A 23,570-nucleotide genomic window follows, 5' to 3' on the forward strand; every position below is an offset into this window, starting at 1 on the left:
AATGCCTTCTGTTCTGATAAAACCTACCTGTGTTGGGATCTGCTGGGGAGAAAGAACACAAATTAAATATTTAGATGTTAGTTTTAAAAGGAAGAGTTGAGTAAAGGTTAACTTTGAAGGAAGACATGACACAACATATAAAGCAGGCAATGGCAACTATCAGAAGTTGGCATGCTTTCCACCATGTTACACTACTCCTCTTACAGCTTAATTTATTTCATGCATTTTGTGTTTCAGACAATGGATATGAATTGGAGTATTTACAGAGGAAATATAGCGAATAGAGAAGTCTTATAGCTCAACATGTACAGTACCAGTCAAAGGTTTGGACACACCTATTCATTCAAGGGTTTTTCTTTATTTTTACTATTTTCTACATTGTAGAATAATAGTGAATACATCACAACTGCAATAACACATATGGAATCACGTAGTAACCAAAAAAAGTGTTAAATAAATCAAAAAATATTTTCGATTTCGATTCTTCAAAGTAGCCGCCCTTGATGACAGCTTTGCACACTCTTGGCATTCTCTCAACCAGCTTCATGAGGTACTCATCTGGAATGCTTTTACAACAGTCTTGAAGGAGTTCCCACATATGCTGAGCACTTGTTGGCTGCTTTTCCTCCACTCTCATCCCAAACCATCTCAAAGGGTTTGATGTCAGGTGATTGTGGAGGCCAGGTTCTGATGCAGCACTCCATCACCCTCATTCTTGGTCAAATAGCCCTTACACAGCCTGAATGTGTGTTTTGGGTCATTGTCCTGTTGAAAAACAAATGATAGTCCCACTAAGCCCAAACCAGATGGGATGGCATATCGCTGCAGAATGCTGTGGTAGCCATGATGGTTAAGTGTGCCTTGAATTCTAAATAAATCACCGACAGTATCACCAGCAATGCACCCCCACACCATCACACCTCCATAATAATAATAATTCATTCACCTAATTTGCGTCTCACAAAGATACAGCAGATGGAATCAAAAATCTCAAAGTCTGACCAAAGGACAGACTTCCACCGGTCTAATGTCCATTGCTTGTGTTTTTTGGCCCAAGCAAGTCTCTTCTTATTATTGGTGTCTTTTAGTAGTGGTTTCTTTGCAGCAATTTGACCATGAAGGCCTGACTCACGCAGTCTCCTCTGAACAGTTAATGTTGAGATATGTCTGTTACAATCTGAGGTGCAGTTAATATTTGAGGCTGGTAACTCTAATGAACTTATCCTCTGCAGCAGAGGTAACTCTGGGTCTTCCTTTCCTGTACCAAATAGGGCTGTCTCCTGTATACCAACCCTACATTGTCACAACACAACTGATCGGCTAAAACACATTAAGAGGGAAAGAAATTCCACAAAACTTTTAACAAGGCACACCTGTTAATGGAAATGCATTCCAGGTGAGTACCTCATGAAGCTGGTTGAGAGAATGCCAAGATTGTGCAAAGCTGACATCAAGAAAAAGGGTGGCTACTTTGAAGAATCTCAAATATAACATATATTTTTATTTGTTTAACACTTTTTTGGTTACTACATGATTCCATATGTGTTATTTCATCGTTTGATGTCTTCACTATTATTCTACATTGTAGAAAATAGTAAAAATTAAGAAAATCCCTTGAATGAGTAGGTGTGTACAAACTTTTGACTAGTCATGTACATGAAGTGTAAAGTATGCCTATATAGATTAAAATCCTAGCTGCTTTACCCCACTCAGTACAATAGGCTCTTGAACATTGGGAGATAAACCACAATACGCATAAACCCTTGATCAGGGCAAACCAAGACTCTGAAGATAAGTGCAGAACCGAGACACACTGTCTCCTCTCTCCTCTATTACAATTACACATGAAGTCCTTAAGCTTCTATGCCGGATGTGCCGAGTAGCCAGTCTAGACACAAGACTCAATGTAGATACTCTCCCAAGCAGTGCACTCATCCTTGCAGTCTTCATCATGCTTCGGCCCTCTCCTGTCTGGAGCATCCTAATACCAGCCAACAGCTGAGGATGATGATGCAATGCCCAGCAACTGTCATATTCATGGTATTAGAGTAAGCTGCTTTGTCAAAATGGAAACCGGCTCTATTGAACTCCATAATAAGAGCACACCATTAGGATTAATGTGGGATTCACTGAGTCGGACTGTTGACAGATTTTTTTATTTTTATAACACCCATTCTTAAAGGGAAGTGGTCTGTTAAATTAGACAGTGTAAATCCTAGAAATCCATTTACTGAAGTACAACTCCAATTAGTGTTGGCAGTTCAGGCCTTGGCATACTAAAAGGCACAATTATACCGAAACTTCGGTGAAATTGGATAATTGGCCTTCACAGAGGGGGTTGGTGAACACCAGGTGCGCATAAATCCTCTCACTTTTCTATGAACAACTCTGTTGGCACTTAACCACAAGACTAAGGGCAATAAATAATCTAGGGTAAGCCCGGTTTTGGGTTTTTGCTGATGTACCATTAGCATTTTGCTTGACATTTCGCTTAGTCTAGTTAGTGATAAAACACTTGGTACAGACACTTTTATGTTTAGTAAGAAATTACTGTCTGACTAACTAGACTAAGCGACAATCTCTTGAGTCTTTTGTTGTTCTCATAGCTGGTTGGCTGTTCATAACAATAGGCCATCTGCGGTAATCATCTGCCCAAGGTCATGGACGACCTTGTTAGACGACTGCAGGAAAATAAATCCAACGCTGACAGACACCGGGATCAAAGTTGAGCTCACACTGAGGGAAGCGGTGGGCAGAATACAGTTAACCTGAATGGCACGGAAACTGGTGCTAACATAACAGAATGAAGGTATCCCTACTTGACTTCATTAGCCTGTGACTGAATTGAAATAGTGTACATACAGTACAGTGTAGTGTCCAAATCAATTGAGCTGTTACAGTCCATAACACTGCAACGCTGTGTAAGGTTGGTTTTCTGCTACATCACAGCACATCGTATTAGGAACCTGTTAGTACAATAACAGTTGATATCAACTAACTGTATGTCGATGCTAACAATAAAACATGTCTCCTTCAATTCAACAGGGAAATAAGTTATTCTATGTGAAGAGGATGAAACAAAGAGCCCCCCCTTCAGGTTGCAAAACCTCTGAACTCCATTGGATGTCTTCAGCGGTTGCTCGATGCTACCCACATGGAGCGAGTAAAGTAAAACAGAAAATATCTACCATATACAGGAGCCGAATGACATCGAAGTCGACCTAACTTGACCTGACAGGGCCGTTACTTTACCCAAGAGTTAAATCTAGCTAACTCACTTTAATCCAACTTGGCATAGGCTTGTTTTGACGCATTCCCATGTCAGTTTGCCGTACAAAATTATGAATAATTTATTATAGAGGGGACTGGGGGGAAAAATGGCAGTGCGCCTGCTTTCAACATGCTAGTCATCAAGCACCTTGGAGAGTCGGCGATGGACGGGGCCAAGAAAGAAGAAGATTCTTCGTGTAAACGGAGGATCATAAGAAGCTGAAGCGCTTGGAAACAGTTGGGACAGAAATCCAATTCCAGGGATGATGGTGCTCGGTGATGATTGGCGGCAGCTGTGCAATTCCTCACACAGTTTTAAAGGTCATCAACATTTAATGTTACATTAGCGGCTTCGCTGGACCCCCTTTATCTAATGCGACAGTGTTGACTCAATTATGCATGGTCGAGTCAGCTATAGCTTGGCCAACCCTGAAAGGGGTGAACGTAGAGAGTGGGCAGTGTTGCCGGGTGACTCACTGAACCTCCAGTCTCTAAGTGTCCTGTCTTTGAAGAAGGATGAAAGCGACATGGTGGTTGTCGGGGGCTACCGGCAGATTCAGCACACAGACAATGTCAGAGACGATGACACGCTAGGCGGGAAGTAAAAATAGGTGCTTCCCCATTGGAGTTGAACCCCTTTGGTATCCCTCTCAGCAGACTGAATATCTGACATTGTGAATAACTGTCAAATCCAAAATGTTGTTCAAAAGCTCTAGGTCAACCTTTTGATTTGTCCAGGTTAAAGAAAGTGTGTGTGTGTGTGTGTGTGTGTGTGTGTGTGTGTGTGTGTGTGTGTGTGTGTGTGTGTGTGTGTGTGTGTGTGTGTGTGTGTGTGTGTGTGTGTGTGTGTGTGTGTGTGTGTGCGTGTATGTGTCTTACAAAACTAGAAGTTCAGCTGTGTTTCAGGTGAGGCTGCAGGCACCACTTACATTTATGTCCTCCAGATCCAGCGAGTTGAGAACCTGATTGTTGCGTTTCCAGATGATGGGAGGTCTCTGCTCCCCTGTGATTGCACAAGTCAAGATGGCACTCTGGCCAACGGTTACCGTAGTGATGCTCAATTTCTGGTCATCGGGCAGGGTGAGCTGGTACACTTCTGTAAAGAAAGAAAGCCAGCTGGTAATTAGATCACCCGTTAGTCATAGAGACCGGTGCGACAGACATTTTTGTTCTACCAGGGTGCTTAAATGTAAGAATTAAAAGCGAGCAAGAAACTAAGTAACCATTCAGGTTGTGTTCCCTTTGCTTTTCAGTCAGGTACATCATATTATGCTCCTACTCATGCCAAACCACATTGCTCAATCCTTCTTTGTAGCACTACAGCGATCCAGCTGGCCCTTTGTGTGTGTGTGTGTGTGTGTGTGTGTGTGTGTGTGTGTGTGTGTGTGTGTGTGTGTGTGTGTGTGTGTGTGTGTGTGTGTGTGTGTGTGTGTGTGGTGTGTGTGTGTGTGTGTAACTATACTTGCTGGGACCAACTGTAGTAAACAAACATTTGACCAACTGGGGATATTTTGTTGGTCCCCACAAGGTCAAATGCTATTTCTAGGGGGTTTAGGGTTAAGGTTAAAATGAGTGGGTTAGAATTAGGGTTAGAATTAGGTTTAGGAGCTAGGGTTAGGTTTAGGATTAGGGTTAAGGTTAGGTTTTCGGGTTAAGGTTAAGGTTAGGGTAAGGGTACGGGTACAGGTACGGGTTAGGGATGAATGAAAATAGGATTTTGAATGGGACTGAATTGTATGACCCCAAAAGGTTAGCTTTAGAATAAGGCTGTTGTCACGGCTCCTCCTCTGCCGTGCAGGGGGTGGTTCCTCCTGCAGGCAGAGGAGGGTCGTTAGTGATTGGAGCCACCTGGGCTCAGGGTATAAAGCTGTCACTAATCACTCTTGCTCTCTCTCTCTCTCTGCTCCTCCAGGTATGCTCATGATTTGTTTGTTCCTTTTTAGTTTTGCATAGTTTCCACTCAGTCATGTTCACACACACATATTCATGCATCCATGCACTTTACATACACCTTACATTATGATACATCCACACCTCATTCCTATTTCTTAGTTTAAGTTAATAGTTTGTTTATAATAAAGAACACTTTTGAATTGGCCTATACCTGTTGTTCGTGTCCTCTCATTTGTCACAGGCTATGAGCCGGCTTGTGACACTGTAACGTAGCAAAATGTGGAAAAAGTTAAGGGGTCTGAATACTTTCCAAATGCATTGTGTGTATATATATATATATATATATATATATATACTAGTGTACAGTGTACAGGTTAGCAAAAGGTTTTGTGTGTGTGAGCACAGCACAATGAAAAGCAGAGTGATTATGGTGCAGTGTGTTTGTGCACATTCTTTGAATTAATCAAGCTGGAAAAAGTCGAATAGACAGAAAGAGTCTCAATTAGCCAGTGTTTTGTTGGCAAGGCACAACATTACTGCATGGTATTGTTTGTTTTCTGGTAAAATATGCATAGGAGAAACATAATGAGTTCATACATCAAGAAAAGGTTTATGAAATTAGGAGCTATGTAAAAACATTGAGTAAACAAGAGGTTTAATGTACATTTCATTTAAACCATGCCCATATCTCCAAGGATTCCTTCCACCCAACTAGCTATCCATATTATCATGTGGACTTTTCCAAAGGGATTGTGGGTGTTCTATTCAATTTCCCACAACGCCACCATATTTATGTAATATTTACATAAAGAGATTATTTGAAATATTGCATATTGCTATCGTCACTTCTTGCTCTATTGAAAGCATATTATTCTATAACAATATGCTGTATTATGCTGCCATAAATCTAAAGCCTTCATTAAAAAATATATATGTATGTTAATGTTAACTTATTTTTGGTTTACAAGGGATTCAAGGCACAGAACTTTTGTGTGTGGCCAGTAAGGGTGTCGATGGTTAACGACTATTAAGCTTCCAGTTCTTCAATGAGACAATGAATGAAAAAAAGAGTCTGTTACCCAAGCATCCCTTTAACTCTGTTATGTAACTAGATTTGTAACTAGTGTGAGCCTTTTAATTTTCCTCTTTGGCTAATGAGCAACAGAGCAAAAGGAAACACTGACTCAATTTGTTCTGCTCCTGAGAGCATGAAATACAAAACCTAATGAAAGAAAAGCCCAGTTCCGGAGACTAGCAATTAGCTTAGCGCACCGAAACACAACTGAGAAGGGGAAGACAGTACAGGTGCATCAAAGCTGGGACTGAGACTGATGAACAGCTTCCATCTCCAGGCCATCAGACTATTAAACAGTCACCACTAGCCGGCCTCCGTCCAGTACCCTGCTCTGAACCTTAGGCACTGTTACTAGCTGGCTACCACCCGGTACTCCACCCTGCACCTTAGAGACTGCTGCCCTATGTACATAGAGTCATTCAACACTAGTCACTTTAACAATGCTTACATACTGTTTTACCCATTTTATATTTATATACTGTGTTCTAGTCATGGCTCATCCTATATAACTACTGCTGTACACACCTTTTCTAATACATTTACTTTCCATACTGTCTATACACACCATCATATACATACTGTACAGTATATGTATATGTATATATATATATATATATATATATATATACACACAATGCATTTGGAAAGTAGTAGTTCAGACACAATGAATTTGGAAAGTAGTTCAGACCCCTCAACTTTTTCCACATTTTGCTACGTTACAGCCTTATTCTAAAATTGATAAAACATGTAAAAACAATCTCATCAAGCTACAGTCGTGGCCAAAAGTTTGGATAATGACACAAATATTAATGTTCAAAGTCTGCTGCCTCAGTTTGTTTGATGGCAATTTGCATATACTCCAGAATGTTATGAAGAGTGATCAGATGAATTGCAATTAATTGCAAAGTCCCTCTTTGCCATGCAAATGAACTGAATCCCCCAAAAACATTTCCACTGCATTTAAGCCCTGCCACAAAAGGACCAGCTGACATCATGTCAGTGACTCTCTCTTTAACACAGGTGTGAGTGTTGACGAGGACAAGGCTGGAGATCACTCTGTCATGCTGATTGAGTTCGAAAAACAGACTGGAAGCTTCAAAAGGAGGGTGGTGCTTGGAATCATTGTTCTTCCTCTGTCAACCATAGTTACCTGCAAGGAAACCCCTGCCGTCATCATTGCTTTGCACAAAAAGGGCTTCACAAGCAAGGATATTGCTGCCAGTAAGATTGCACCTAAATCAACCATTTATCGGATCATCAAGAACTTCAAGGAGAGCGGTTCAATTGTTGTGCTGAAGGCTTCAGGGAGCCCAAGAAAGTCAAGCAAACGCCAGGACCGTCTCCTAAAGTTGATTCAGCTGTGTGATCGGGGCACCACCAGTACAGAGCTTGCTCAGCAATGGCAGCGGGCAGGTGTGAGTGCATCTGCAAGCACAGTGAGGCGAAGACTTTTGGAGGATGGCTTGGTGTCAAGAAGGGCAGCAAAGAAGCCACTTCTCTCCAGGAAAAACATCAGGGACAGACTGATATTCTGCAAACGGTACAGGGATTGGACTGCTGAGGACTGGGGTAAAGCCATTTTCTCTGATGAATCCCCTTTCTGATTGTTTGGGGCATCCGGAAAAAAGCTTGGCCGGAGAAGACAAGGTGAGCGCTACCATCAGTCCTGCGTCATGCCAACAGTAAAGCATCCTGAGACCATTCATGCGTGGGGTTGCTTCTCAGCCAAGGGAGTGGGCTCACTCACAATTCTGCTTAAGAACACAGCCATGAATAAAGAATGCTACCAACACATGCACCGAGAGCAACTTCTCCCAACCATCCAGGAACAGTTTGGTGACGAACAATGCCTTTTCCAGCATGATGGAGCACCTTGCCATAAGGCAAAAGTGATAACTAAGTGGCCCGGGGAACAAAACATAGATATTTTGGGTCCATGGCCAGGAAACTCCCCAGACCTTAATCCTATTGAGAACTTGTGGTCAATCCTCAAGAGGCGGGTGGACAAACAAAACCCCACAAATTCTGACAAACTCCAAGCATTGATTATGCAAGAATGGGCTGCCATCAGTCAGGATGTGGCCCAGAAGTTAATTGACAGCATGCCAGGGCGGATTGCAGAGGTCTTGAAAAAGAAGGGTCAACACTGCAAATATTGACTCTTTGCATCAACTTCATGTAATTGTCAATAAAATCCTTTGACACTTATGAAATGCTTGTAATTATACTTCAGTTTTCCATAGTAACATCTGACAAAAATAGCTAAAGACACTGAAGCAGCAAACTTTATGAAAATTAATATTTGTGTCATTCTGAAAACTTTTGGCCACAACTGTACACACCCCATAATGACAAAGCAAAAACAGAAACCAGTTTTTTATTTCTAATACGTTTGCAAAATGTTTTAAAAACATGTTTTTGCTTTGTCATTCTGGGGAATTGTGTGTAGATTGATGAGGAACTGTTTTTATTTAACCCATTTTGGAATAAGGCTGAAAAAGTCAAGGGGTCTGAATACTTTCCGATTGAACTGTATATTCCGGACTCTGACATTGCTCGTTCTGATATTTCTCAATTTCGTTCTTTTGACATTTTTGTATTATGTGTGTATTATTTTGTATGGCTAGCTATTACTGCACCGTTGGAGCTAGAAACATAAGCCTTTCACTGCACCTGTGATTACATCTGCAAATTGGTGTATGCGCACCACTTTGATGTGATGAGCTGTAATTAGGCTAAACTCTGCGTGTGGTGTAGGTTACCTTTTAGCAAAAGTCGTGTTAATACATAACGATCTTCTAAGTCAATCTGTTTGTTGTGTCTGTACCATTTATGTGATTCCTGAACTGGAAAACCCCCGGAATAACCCCCATATGATCGATGCTTGAACTGCAGATACCCAATTCTGTAGGAAACACAAATAAAGACATACTGTACCTTGCTGCGCTCTTGCCCTGAGTCAAGATTGTATTGACTAGTGCTTTAAAATGGTTCATAACCCCAAGCAATGCATGTCCAGTATTACTATAGGGTTTAAAAGATCACAAAAAAACTTGAGCAGGATTGCTCTTTTCAAGATTAAGTGAAGCTGACTGTGTCATTAAGTCATGAATATGTACAATTCCACTTCTACATTGTTTCAAGAATTCTTGGGAGATGTTTCGCATGGAGAGAGGATTGCATACGATTGTCCTGGAACAATGTATGGTCCTTTGTGAAATTCCCATGTGGAACACTAAATCCAAGACACAAGACCGAGTCGCTAGTGGAAGTCTACACTCCATTCTAAGTTTTCACATTTTGCTGCCTTAACCTTAAATCTAAAAATACATTAGATTTGTTTCCTATCAAAGAAAAATGATGGAAAATGTTTGCGTACGTCTTCACACCCCAGAGTTAATACTTGATGGAAGGAGCTTTGGCAGCCATTACAGCTGTGAATAATTTTGAATAAGATTCTACCAACTTTGCACAACTCTTTGGGCAAGTTATATTATAATTTCTTTCAAAATTTCTCAAGCTCAGTAAAGTTGTTTGGGAGTCATTGATGCACAGCAAGATTCAAATACAGATTTACAGTGTGTTCAGAAAGTATTCACACCCCTTGACTTTTTCCAAATGTTTTTGCATTACAGCCTGACTTTAAAAGGGATTATTCAACTGAAATGTTGTGTCACCGGCCTACGCACAATACCCCATAATGTCAAAGTGGAATTATGTTTTTGTAATTGTTTACAAATTAGCTGAAATGTTTTGAGTCAATAAGTATTCAACCACTTTGTTATGGCACGCCTAAATAAGTTCAGGCGTAAAAATGTGCTTAACAATTTACATAATAAGTTGACTGACTACCTCATCTCTGTACCCCACACATGTATCTGTAAGGTCCCTCAGTCGTGCAGTGAATTTCAAACACAGATTCCACCGCAAAGACCAGGGAGGTGCTTGTTTCATAAAGAAGGGCACCTAATGGGTGATGGGTAAAAAAATAAAACATTGAATATACCTTTGAGCATGGTGAACTGGATGGTGTATCAATACACTCAGTCACTACAAAGATACAGGCGTCCTGCCTAACTCAGTTTCCAGGGATTTCACCATGATACCAATGGTGACTTTAAAACAGTTAATGGCTGTGATAGGAGAAAACTGAAGATGGATTGTAGTTACTCCCAATACTAACCTAATTGGCACAGTGAAAATAAGGAAACCTGTACAGAATAAAAGTATTCAAAAAAATACATTCTGTTTGCAATAAGGCACTAAAGTAATACTGCAAAACATGTGGCAAAGAAATCGGCTTCATGTCCTGAATACAAAGTATTATGTTTGGGGCAAATCCAACACAACACATCACTGTGTAGTACTCTTCATATTTTCAAGCATGGTGTTATGGGTATGCTTTTCATTGGCAAGAACTAGAGGGTTTTTGGGGGATAAAAAGAAACGGAAAATCCTAGAGGAAAACCTGGTTCAGTCTGTTTTCAAACAGACACTGTGATGAAAATGCACCTTTCAGCAGGACAATAACCTAAAACACAAGGCCAAATATAGACTGGAGTTGTTTACCAAGATGACATTGAATGTTCCTGAGTGGCCTAGTTACAGTTTTGACTTAAATAGGCTTGACAATATATGGCAAGACATGAAAATGGCTGTCTAGCAATGATCAACAACCAACTTGACAGAGCTTGAAGAATTTGTTAAAGAATAATGTGTAAATATTGTACAATACAGGTGTGCAAAGCTCTTAGAGACCTACCCAGAAAAACTCACAGCTGTAACCTCTGCCAAAGGTGATTCTAACATGTATTGACTCAGGGGTGTGATTACCTACAGTATGTCAATTATATAATTCTGTATTTAATTTTCAATAATTTTGCAAAGAATTCTAAAAACATTATTTAACTTTTCCATGATGGGGTATAGTGTGTAGATGGCTGAGAATTCAGGCTGTAACACAACAAAAAGTGGAACAAGTCAAGGGGTATGAATACTTTCTGAAGGCACTGTAAGTCGGGCCTGAGACTGGACCACTCAGGACCACTCAGGACATCTTGGAAAGCCATTCTGGTGTGTCTTCAGTATGAAAATCTGTCCCTATGAAGAAAAAACTATATTATAGGGACAGATTTTCAGAAGACAGACAGGTTTTCCACAAATATTTTACCTGGGCTTTGCTCCTTTCATGTTTCTTTTGATCCTGACAAACTCCCAAGTACCTGCCTATAACAAGCACACCCTTAACATGATGCCACCACAATATTAGAAAATACAGAGGGTTTCACTTGCTGTATATTACTTAGCGGTCTTGTTGGAAACAGAATGGAGGATTTTTTGTGGATTTGTAAACACAGGCTTTCCTCTTTTCACTTTGTCATAGAGGTCAGCACTGTGGAGTGAATGCAATGTTGTTGAACCTCTGTATTTGTAAGTATTGTGGTGGCAGCATCATATTATGCTTGTCACCGGCAGGGACTGGCAGGAGTTTGTCAAGATGAAAGAAACATGAAAAGAGCAAAGTCCAGATAAAAAGTTGGATGAAACCCTGCCTCATCTTTTGCATACCTAACCTTGGGATAGTTATATTTTCAGCGGGACAAATACACAAATGTTAACGCCAAACACACACCCGAATGGCTTTCCAATAGGTGTTGAGTGTTCCTGAACGGTCCAGTCTCAGTCCTGACCTAAATCGGCGTACAAATCAGAGACAATGTTTGAATATAGTTGTCCATTAATGACCCACAACCCAAACAATGGATATATGTTGCTTTAAGAGTCGTACAAAGTTGGTAGAACCTATTACAAATGATTGAGTGCAAACTTAATCTATTGTGATGTTAAGAGCTTGTAAACAATGAAATAACTCATTTTCAGAGTTCAGCTCCGGTGTTATGGGTGTAGCCGAGATAAAAAAGTTACTTGATGTTTTCCGAGAAGCAAATAGAGATTCATACAAGGATTTAGTATTGTCATACGGGTTTAAAGATTGCATAAACACACTGTTGATCAAAATATTCCAAATAAATACAGTTGCCGAATGCAAACGGTGGTCATCTTTTGACATGCTCACTGAACTCCGTCGGCCAATATCACATAAACAAATACAGATGCCTACAACGGACATCCTACTCCACAAACAATACAATATCCAAGAGGGAGCTTTCTAACCCTGGCTCTATTACGATCCTCCTACCCTTCGACACTGCTGGCAAAACAACCCTGATAACATCACCGTTAACACGACGCGTGGGCGTTTCAAAACCCCAGCAGGCTTTATAGTGACGGGATATACCCACAAGATCTCCTCCAATAATATCCTCCCTAACCATTCAATTACAGTCCCTTGTATCTTAATGCTTTGGAAATGCGCTCCGAGCGATAAACTTGATTCACAGGCAATCTCGGGGGGATTGAAACGGGGGAAGTTATGGGGGAGTTTAAAAAGATCAATTGCCAGGCGGGGGGCTCCATCATCATCATACCGTCGGAGGGAAAACGATTTGAATGTGAAGTCACAGAATGGGCAATTCCTTATAGATCGAACTGGAGCACGGGCTGCTGGACATTTTGGCTCACCTTCTGGCCTTTGATTTATCAGATAGGCAAGTGGCCTGGCTGCTCCTTTCGTCTTGTTTTGGACTTCCATGGCTCTTCTCCTGGGAGGGAGCGAACCTTCAACATCCAGCCTGTAATTAGTGATTAATAGGCTGGGTCTGGCTTTTCATTTTCTCTCCGACTGTTCCCATAATGGGATGGTGGTCCATGCCCACCACCGGAGTCTAAATCACCTGTGGCACAGTAGAGGAACGGTGTTTGTCAAGGAAAATAACTGGGGCTGCAGGAAGTGTAGTAGCCAAAGGGGCAGGCAAGAGATAAATAGCTACCCACTGTCGTTTAGCTACTCCCCTGCTCACACAGCCCTTTTGTTTTCTGTTTCTCTTTCCCTCTCTTGTGCTTTCCCTCCGTCATATATTTTATACTTGTGGCACAACATTTTCAAAGAGGTGTCATCAGTCCTGTTGGGTGTATCCCCACCGCTGCTGGTTTTTAATATACACTGCTCAAAAAAATAAAGGGAACACTAAAATAACACATCCTAGATCTGAATGAATGAAATATTCTTATTAAATACTTTTTTCTTTACATAGTTGAATGTGCTGATAAACAAAATCACACAAAAATGATCAATGGAAATCAAATTTATCAACCCATGGAGGTCTGGATTTTGAGTCACACTCAAAATTAAAGTGGAAAACCACACTACAGGCTGATCCAACTTTGATGTAATGTCCTTAAAACAAGTCAAAATGAGGCTCAGTAGTGTGTGTGACCTCCACGTGCCTGTATGACCTCTCTACAACGCCTGGGCATGCTCCTGATGATGTGGCGGATGGTCTCCTGAGGGATCTCCTCCCAGACCTGGACTAAAGCATCCTCCAACTCCTGGACAGTCTGTGGTGCAACGTGGCGTTGGTGGATGGAGCGAGACATGATGTCCCAGATGTGCTCAATTGGATTCAGGTCTGGGGAACGGGCGGGCCAGTCCATAGCATCAATGCCTTCCTCTTCTAGGAACTGCTGACACACTCCAGCCACATGAGGTCTAGCATTGTCTTGCATTAGGAGGAACCCAGGGCCAACCGCACCAGCATATGGTCTCACAAGGGGTCTGAGGATCTCATCTCGGTACCTAATGGCAGTCAAGCTACCTCTGGTGAGCATATGGAGGGCTGTGCGGCCCCCCAAAGAAATGCCACCCCACACCATGACTGACCCACCGCCAAACCGGTCATGCTGGAGGATGTTGCAGGCAGCAGAACGTTCTCCACGGCGTCTCCAGACTCTGTCACGTCTGTCACATGTGCGTGTGAACCTGCTTTCATCTGTGAAGAGCACAGGGCGCCAGTGGCGAATTTGCCAATCTTGGTGTTCTCTGGCAAATGCCAAACGTCCTGCACGGTGTTGGGCTGTAAGCACAACCCCCACCTGTGGACGTCGGGCCCTCATACCACCCTCATGGAGTCTGTTTCTGACCGTTTGAGCAGACACATGCACATTTGTGGCCTGCTGGAGGTCATTTTGCAGGGCTCTGGCAGTGCTCCTCCTTGCACAAAGGCGGTAGCGGTCCTGCTGCTGGGTCGTTGCCCTCCTACGGCCTCCTCCACGTCTCCTGATGTACTGGCCTGTCTCCTGGTAGCGCCTCCATTGTCTGAACACTACGCTGACAGACACAGCAAACCTTCTTGCCACAGCTCGCATTGATGTGCCATCCTGGATGAGCTGCACTACCTGAGCCACTTGTGTGGGTTGTAGACTCCGTCTCATGCTACCACTAGAGTGAGAGCACCGCCAGCATTCAAAAGTGACCAAAACATCAGCCAGGAAGCATAGGAACTGAGAAGTGGTCTGTGGTCACCACCTGCAGAACCACTCCTTTATTGGGGGTGTCTTGCTAATTGCCTATAATTTCCACCTGTTGTCTATTCCATTTGCACAACAGCATGTGAAATTTATTGTCAATCAGTGTTGCTTCCTAAGTGGACAGTTTGATTTCACAGAAGTGTGATTGACTTGGAGTTACATTGTGTTGTTTAAGTGTTCCCTTTATTTCTTTGAGCAGTGTATATTGTGGAGTTACATACTTTTGAACGACCCCGAAATCAAAAACTTGCGTATAGGGTTCCTTAGACTGATAGCAGGGTTAGTTCGACTTAATTACCTGCTCCAATATCAGTGTCTGCAGATATGAACAGCCTTGGCAATACCAGTAATACTTTGAACGAGACTTGAAGCTTCAGAAAGAAAACTGAATGTAAGGCCAATTGAAATACAAACCTCTGCTCCAAGGTTATTCATGTGAGCGAAGCCTGTAAAAGTTGAGCAAATGGTCTTGCTGATTACCTTTGGCTGATAAGCACGGGGCCTTGTTTTCAGAGCAGCTGGGGACTGACCTCGTGGGACTGACCACACATCAGTTTTCAACATGGCTGAAGACCATTCTAATTGGACAAATTTCAAACTACTTTGTGAAAAAGGGATTGAGAAAAATGCTCCTTCTGATGCTCCCATATTTACCATTTGCTATTTGGTATTCGTTGAAGTCAATTCAGTTTAAAATAATTTGCTATTTCTTGAAGTAAATGTTGTTTCAAGTGAGCACCTATTCCTTATCATGCGGTTCACAACTGTGAATAATATTGAGCGATAGACAAGTGGGTGTTGTCTGTGTGTGTGTGTGTGTGTGTGCATGCCTCCGTGTGTGTGTGTGTCTCAAAGGCATGTTTGATTAAGGTGTGCCGGTGAGCCATATCAACAGCAGACTGATGAAAAGTGAGATGGAGTGAGTTCAACACACAGCTGAGTGTCCAGGGATGCATTAAGTAATTGCCTTCTAGCTCCACAGGAGGGTTCTTAATAGCACCGGCGTGTTCAAAGTACAACGTTGCTCCAATACCTGCGTACCGCTCCAGACTGCATTCCGAATGTGAGCATGTCAACAGCTTACCCCTCCTTGACAAGAGCCTTGAAATGTTCAAGAGGGATGAAGCCAGTGTCTTTGTTTCATGGAAACGCTTCCCTTCTGTCTGTTTGTCGACATTGACAGGAAGGATGAGGAAGACTAATGTCTAGAGGTCGACCTATTAAATCGGCATGGCCGATTAATTAGGGCCGATTTCAAGTTTTCATAACAACCGGTAATCGGCATTTTTGGACGCTGATTATGGCCGATTACATTGCACTCCACGAGGAGACTGTGTGGCAGGCTGACCACTTGTTACGCCGTCATCCAGCCAGGATCCGTCCCTCAGTCCGGAGCTGCCCCTTATCCTGGTGCTGCCCCTTATCCCGGTGCTGCCCCTTATCCCGGTGCTGCCCCTTAGTCCGGTGCTGCCCCTTAGTCCGGTGCTGCCCCTTAGTCCGGTGCTGCCCCTTAGTCCGGTGCTGCCCCTTAGTCCGGTGCTGCCCCTTAATCCAGTGGGGTTAAGGTGGAGGGTGGCCATTTGGAGAAGGCTACGAAAGCGGGTAGTGACTATGGTGGGGTGGGGACCACGACCTGTGCCGGAGCCGCCGCTGTCGACGGACGCCCACCCAGACCCTCCCCTAGACTATGTGCTGGTGCGCCCGGAGTTTGCACCTTAAGGGGGGGGTTATGTCACGCCCTGGCCTTAGTATTCTTTGTTTTCTTTATTATTTTAGTTAGGTCAGGGTGTGACATGGGGAATGTTTGTGTTTTGTCGGTTTTGGGTGGTTATATGGTAAAGGGGGTGTTGGGTGTAGTGTATGGGTTTGTGTTGAGTGAATGTGTCTAGCTGTGTCTATGGTTGAGTGTAGGTTCTAGGAAAGTCTATGGTTGCCTGAATTGGGTCTCAATTAGAGACAGCTGGTTATTGTTGTCTCTGATTGGGAGCCATATTTAAGGCAACCATAGGCTTTAGCTGTTTGTGGGGAATTGTCTATGTTGAAGTGTTTTGTGTCAGCACTTATGTTTGATAGCTTCACGGTCATCTGTTTTGTTTGTTGTTTTGTTTTTCCTTCTTTAAATAAAAAGAAGATGTACTTTCCACGCGCTGCGCCTTGGTCCTCTATCAGTCCCTTTGACGATCGTGACACAACGGTATATGAAATACAAATGGAACATGTTTCATTATTTATTTGAGACTAAATTGATTTGATGTATGTATTATATTAAGTTAAAATAAAAGTGTTCATTCAGTATTGTTGTAATTGTCATTATTACAAAAATATATATATAAAAATCGGCCAATTCATCGGTATCGGCATTTCTTTGCTCCTCCAATAATCAGTATCGGTGTTGAAAAATCATAAAATCAGTCGACCACTACTGACATCTATAAGAAAGATTATGGTACACATGACATTACATTTTGTAGAGATGGTCTTGTTCTACCACATAGCTTTCCTACACACTGTGTAATTAATAAGCTGAATGTATCATATATACAGTATCATATCTATCATAAGTGTTCCAGTCTTATATCGCAGAAAGATCTGATTTGAATAAATTCAGTAAAATGCAATGTTCTGGCATTATAGTGTAGAAATGCAGTCCACAAGACATTTCAGTCAATGTCTTCTTATTAATCAACAATCAATACAGTACATTACAAATCAAGTATATAGCAAAATGTTAAAGGAAAAATAAACACAAGAAACAGTGTCACTTGCCACATCGTCACGATGATGTGTTTTCATCGTCATGATCAAATGAAATACAACAAATACCTTACCGTGAAAAAAGCATTAGCTTACTTACAAGCCCTTAACCAACAATGCAGTTCAAGAAATAGACTTGATGTGGAAACAGAGATAATGTGGAAACAGAGATAATGTGGAAACAGAGATAATGTGGAATGTGAAACTTTGCTTCTTGAAAGTCCAATATCTTGAAAACTTGAATGCTGACACGCAAAACATTGTTGGACTAAAACAAAAAATACCAAAAGATCGTTTTGGAGTGGCGTTTTCTTTAAGTCATCCAATCTCATTTGACATCAAGGAAGACATACATTAATGGTTATACAAGACTACAAGATTCACTAACGGATGTGAATACGCATTACCTACAGTATATGGAGAAATAAAAACCAAGGCTTATTTGATAAAAGACCAAACTTCTGGAAGACGAGACATTCGTGTAACCCAAGGAGTATTGTGAAACAGTGAGTACTCTTCTACAATGCTTTATTCTGTTAGAATTGGTTCCAATTTGCAACAATGCAATTTGTCATCGATTTAAGTTAGAAAGGATGTGAAATCCTCCTATGGGTTTTGTTAAGTCGCAATTGGCTATTATCTCAGTACCTCAAGTGGTATTGAGGGTATTTCCTGAAAACTCAAAACTTTTCACATGTTCCAAATACATGAACACATTCGGCAAAAACCACACTTTTGGAAAATGAGACATGTATTATGGATCAAATTTAACAGCACTCACTGAAGCTAGTGAGCAGAATGCTCTGCAGGAGCTTATCGTGAGAAAGCATGAGGATCCATTAATTGTCATTGCGCTGCGAGTGATGAATAACCCAAGAGTTGTTTTAATCTTTCCTCTGAAGCTAAACATTGTTGGCCCTGGTCGATCCCTGGATGGGAGACTAGATGCTTCTGAAAGTGGTGTTGGAGGGCCAGTAGGAGGCATTCTTTCCTCTGGTCTACAACTTGGAAATCCCTGACTTCAGTGCGTTCAAATCAACTAGGAACTGACTGGGAAGAATCGGTTTGAACGGTCATTCAATTCGGAATTCCAACTCGGGCCTCTTTCTAGAGCTCTGACCTGAAGATCCCTGATGTCATGATTTTTCTGAGTTCACAGTTGTTTTGATCATGTAATTTACCCCGGTGTCCTGGCTAAATTCCCAATCTGGCCCTCATGGCCACCTAATCATCCCCAGCTTCCAAGTGGCTCATTCACCCCCCCCCCCCCCTTCTCTCCCCTGTAACTATTCCCCAGGTCGTTTCTGTAAATGAGAATGTATTCTCAGTCAATTTACTAGAAATAAAGGGTTCATAAATAAATACAAATACAAATGCAGGCCCAGAAAGCAACCCGTCTTTGTCTGCCGCTGCCCTGAAGGAGACAAGGCTGTCGCCTTTGATAATCTAATTATGATCGATAGAAAAGAACCAGAGTTTAAAGTAACCCTTTTTTCCACACGCAGATCCAGGGATTATGAAGCCCATAAGAGTAGGTCAAATAAAACAAGAGAATAGGCTGCTCAGATCTTTATTATGTCCTAAATGGATCGTTCTTGAACTGTTTACTTAACTACCAGCATGAATAACTGCAATCGCTGATGTCAATGTGGTTTATTAGATGATATGACATTAACTGGTATTACCCTCGACTTCTATAACTTGGCCTGACGTTTTCCACCGGCATCACCTTTCCCAAATGGCACCCTAATCCCTAGTTAGGCACTATATAGGAAATAGGGTGCCATTTTGGACGCACCCTTAGACTGTGCAATGCACCCTTAGACTGTGCAATGCCCCAAGGGCCTCCCACTCAGCAAAACAGAAGTGACATGTTTCGCCTGTCGCCCACCATCACCCTCTGGATCGATACTTCAGCCACTGACAGACAGGCAGCCAGAAGGAAAATAAAGCATGTATACCACCAGCCGTTTCCCTCTCCTCATCTATTCAGAAGTGCTTGATACTGAAATCAAGACATAGCGAACCAGTGATGTCTGCTGCCTTGGTGCATTGACATACCCACGCCCTAAAGTTAAGGTGACATTGAGTGTGCAGTATGTGGATGACGTCTTTAGCCTTATCTGTCCTATACCTGAGGTATTCAAGGATGACAATACATGAAAGTATCTGTGGCATGGCAGGCTTCATTTCTATCAGAAACTTGATCTAATTAAAATCCATTACTCCTGAAAGATATTTACCTTACTTTTTTTATATGGGACGGAGTCAATGAATTATGCATAGACGTTAGTGTCTTATCTTTAACAGTGACAAAAAACTTTGCTGTGTTTTGAATATTCCACAAAGCTGTTTGCAAAACAGGCACACATCCTTAATAGTTCACCAAATAGCTACCCGGACTATCTGCATTGACCCTTTTTGACTCTGCGCACCCACACTGGACTCTACCCACACAATCACGCACGCACGCACGCACGCACGCACACACACGCGCACACACGCGCACACGCGCGTACACACACACACACACAAAAGCACACTGTCACCACACACACACTTCCACACTCATCACATACGCTGCTGCTACTGTCTATTATCTATCCTGTTGCCTAGTCACTTTACCCCTACCATTATGTACATACAGTATCTACCTCAATTTCCTCGTAACACTGCATATCAGTTTTGTACTGGTACCCCATGTATATAGCCAAGCTATCATTGCTCATTCTGTATTTATTCCTCGTGTTACAATTTTTTTCTATTATTATATAAAAACATATATTCATGTATTCTGCATTGTAGATACAACTGCCAAAGGGGGCGGAGTTCCAATCTACTGCAGAGTTCTGTCATGCTATCCAGGTCTGTCCCCAAACAGTTCGAGCATCTACTTTTAAAAATACACCTTTCCAGAAATAAGTCTCTCACTGTTGCCGCTTGTTATAGACCCCCCTCAGCCCCCAGCTGTCCCCCGGACACCATAAGAGATTTGATTGCCCCCCATCTATCTTCAGAGTTCGTACTGTTAGGTGACCTAAACTGGGATATGCTTAACACCCCGGCCGTCCTACAATCTCAGCTAGATGCCGTCAATCTCACAAAAATGATCAAGTAACCTACCAGGTACAACCCTAAATCCGTAAACATGGGCACCTTCATAGATATCATCCTGACCAACCTGTCCTCTAAATACACCTCTGCTGTCTTCAACCAGGATCTCAGTGATCACTGCCCAATGGCCTGCATCCGTAATGGGTCCGCGGTCAAACGACCACCCCTCATCACTATCAAACGCTCCCTAAAACACTTCAGCGAGCAGGCCTTTCTAATCGACCTGGCCCGGGTATCCTGGAAGGATATTGACCTCATCCAGTCAGTAGAGGATGGCTGGTTGTTCTTTAAAAGTGCATCCCTCGCCATCTTAAATAAGCATGCCCCATTCAAAAAATGTTGAACCAAGAACAGATATACAGTAGCCCTTGGTTCACTCCAGATTTTACTGCGTAGCAGCACAAAAACATCCTGTGGCGTACTGCATTAGCATCGAATAGCCCCTGCGATATGCAACTTTTCAGGGAAGTTGGGAACCAATATACACAGTCAGTTAGGAAAGCAAAGGCTAGCTTTTTCAAACAGAAATTTGCATCCTGTAGCACAAATTCCCAAAAGTTTTGGGACACTGTAAAGTCCATGGAGAATAAGAGCACCTCCTCCCAGCTGCCCACTGCACTAAGGCTAGGAAACACTGTCACCAATGATAAATCTACGATAATCGAGAATCTCAATAAGCATTTTTCTACGGATGGCCATGCTTTCCACCTGGCTAACCCTACCCCAGCCAACAGCTCTGCAGTCCCCGCAGCAACTTGCCCAAGCCCCCCCTCCCCCCCGCTTCTCCTTCACCCAAATCCAGATAGCTGATGTTCTGAAAGAGCTGCAAAATCTGGAACCCTACAAATCAGCCGGGCTAGACAATCTGGGCCCTCTCTTTCTAAAATTATCCGCCGCAATTGTTGCAACCCCTATCACTAGCCTGTTCAACCTCTCTTTCGTATAGTCTGAGATCCCTAAAGATTGTGAAGCTGCCGCGGTCATCCCCCTCTTCAAAGGGGGATACACTCTAGACCCAAACTGTTACAGACCTATATCTTTCATGCCCTGCCTTTCTTAAATAAAGTTCACCTGTGTGCAATCTAAGTGTCACATAATCTGTCACATGATCTCAGTATACAGTTGAATTTGGAAGTTTACATACACCTTAGCCAAATACATTTCAACTCAGTTTTTCACAATTCCTGACATTTAATCCAGTGTAAAAATACACTGTCTTAGGTCAGTTAGGATCACCACTTTATTTTAAGAATGTGAAATGTCAGAAAAATAGTAGAAAAAATTATTTATTTAAGCTTTTATTTCTATCATCACATTCCCAGTCGGGCAGAAGTTTACATACACTCAATTAGTATTTGGTAGCATTGCCTTTCAATTGTTAAACTTGGGTCAGAAGTTTCGGGCAGCCTTCCACAAGCTTCCCACAATACGTTGGGTGAATTTTGGCCCATTCCTACTGACAGAGCTGGTGTAACTGAGTCAGGTTTGTAGGCCTCCATGCTTTTTCAGTTCTGCCCACAACTTTCCTATAGGATTGAGGTCAGGGCTTTGTGATGGCCACTCCAATACCTTGACTTGGTTGTCCTTAAGTCATTTTGCCACAACTTTGGAAGTATGCTTAGGGACATTGTCCATTTGGAAGACCTATTTGCAACCAAGCTTTAACTTCCTGACTGATGTCTTTTGAGATGTTGCTTCAATATATCCACATAATTATCCGTCCTCATAATGCCATCTATTTTGTGAAGTTCACCAGTCCCTCCTGCAGCAAAGCACCCCACAACATGATGATGCCACCCCCGTGCTTCATGTTTGGGATGGTATTCTTCGGCTTGCGAGCATCCCCCTTTTTCCTCCAAACATAACGATGGCCATTATGGCCAAACAGTTCTATTTTTATTTCATCAGACCAGAGGACATTTCTCCAAAAAGTACGATATTTGTCCCCATGTGCAGTTGCAAACCGTAGTCTGGATTTTTTATGGCAGTTTTGGAGCAGTTGCTTCTTCCTTGCCGAGCGGCCTTTCAGGTTATGTCAATATAGGACTCGTTTTACTGTGGATATAGATTATTTTGTACCTGTTTTCTCCAGCATCTTCACAAGGTCCTTTTCTGTTGTTCTGGTATTGATTTGCACTTTTCGCACCAAAGTACGTTCTTCTCTAGGAGACAGAAAGCGTCTCCTTCCTGAGCTGCGTGGTCCCATGGTGTTTAAGCTAGCATACTATTGTTTGTACAGATGAACGTGGTACCTTCAGGCGTTTGGAAATTGCTCCCAAGGATGAAACAGACTTGTGGAGGTAAAAAAATGTTTTTATTCTGAGGTCTTGGCTGATTACTTTTGATTTGCCCATGATGTCAAGCAAAGAGGCACTGAGTTTGAAGGTAGGCCTTGAAATACATCCCCAGGTACAACTTCAATTGACTCAAATGATGTCAATTAGCCTATCAGAAGCTTCTAAAGCCATTACATTATTTTCTGGAATTTTCCAAGCTGTTTAAAGGCACAGTCAACTGTATGTAAACTTCTGACCCGAATTGTGATACAATGAATTATAAGTGAAATAATCTGCCTGTAAACAATTGTTGGAAATATTAGTTGTGTCATGCACAAGGTAAATGTCCTAACCGACTTGCCAAACCATTGTTTGTTAGCAAGGGATTTGTGGAGTGGTTGAAAAACAAATTTGAATGACTCCAACATAAGTGTATGTAAACCACCGACTTCAACTGTATATACCTCAGTATATATACCTCTAGCAGTCTCTATGGGGGTGTTTACCTGTTCTGAAAGGCCCCAGAGTCTGTAACACCACTAAGCAAGTGGAACCACCAAGCAAGCGGCACCATGAAGACCAAGGAGCTCTCCAAACAGGTCAATGACAACGTTGTGGAGACGTACAGATCAGGGTTGGGTTTTAAAATGAAAACAATTTGAACATCACACGGAGCACCATTAAGTCCATTATTAAAAATTTGAAAGAATATGGCTCCACAACAAACCTGCCAAGAGAGGGCCGCGCACCAAAACTCACAG

The 23,570-nt window shown here is 42.2% G+C and overlaps 1 protein-coding gene across 4 annotated transcripts in view; it reads right to left on the bottom strand.

Moving 5' to 3' along the window:
- The window catches only part of LOC129827979 (follistatin-related protein 5-like), a 174,634-nt gene that overhangs the window by 42,000 nt on the left and 109,064 nt on the right, over positions 1-23,570 (bottom strand). For all 4 annotated transcript variants that reach the window (XM_055889326.1, XM_055889325.1, XM_055889327.1 and 1 more), the window contains one exon: positions 4,200-4,366. In XM_055889326.1, the coding sequence (XP_055745301.1) occupies positions 4,200-4,366 (167 nt within the window). The remainder of the gene's footprint in view (positions 1-4,199; positions 4,367-23,570) is intronic.

The sequence above is a fragment of the Salvelinus fontinalis genome, chromosome 29 (genome assembly GCF_029448725.1).
Source record: "Salvelinus fontinalis isolate EN_2023a chromosome 29, ASM2944872v1, whole genome shotgun sequence".
Classification (NCBI taxonomy): Eukaryota; Metazoa; Chordata; class Actinopteri; order Salmoniformes; family Salmonidae; genus Salvelinus; species Salvelinus fontinalis.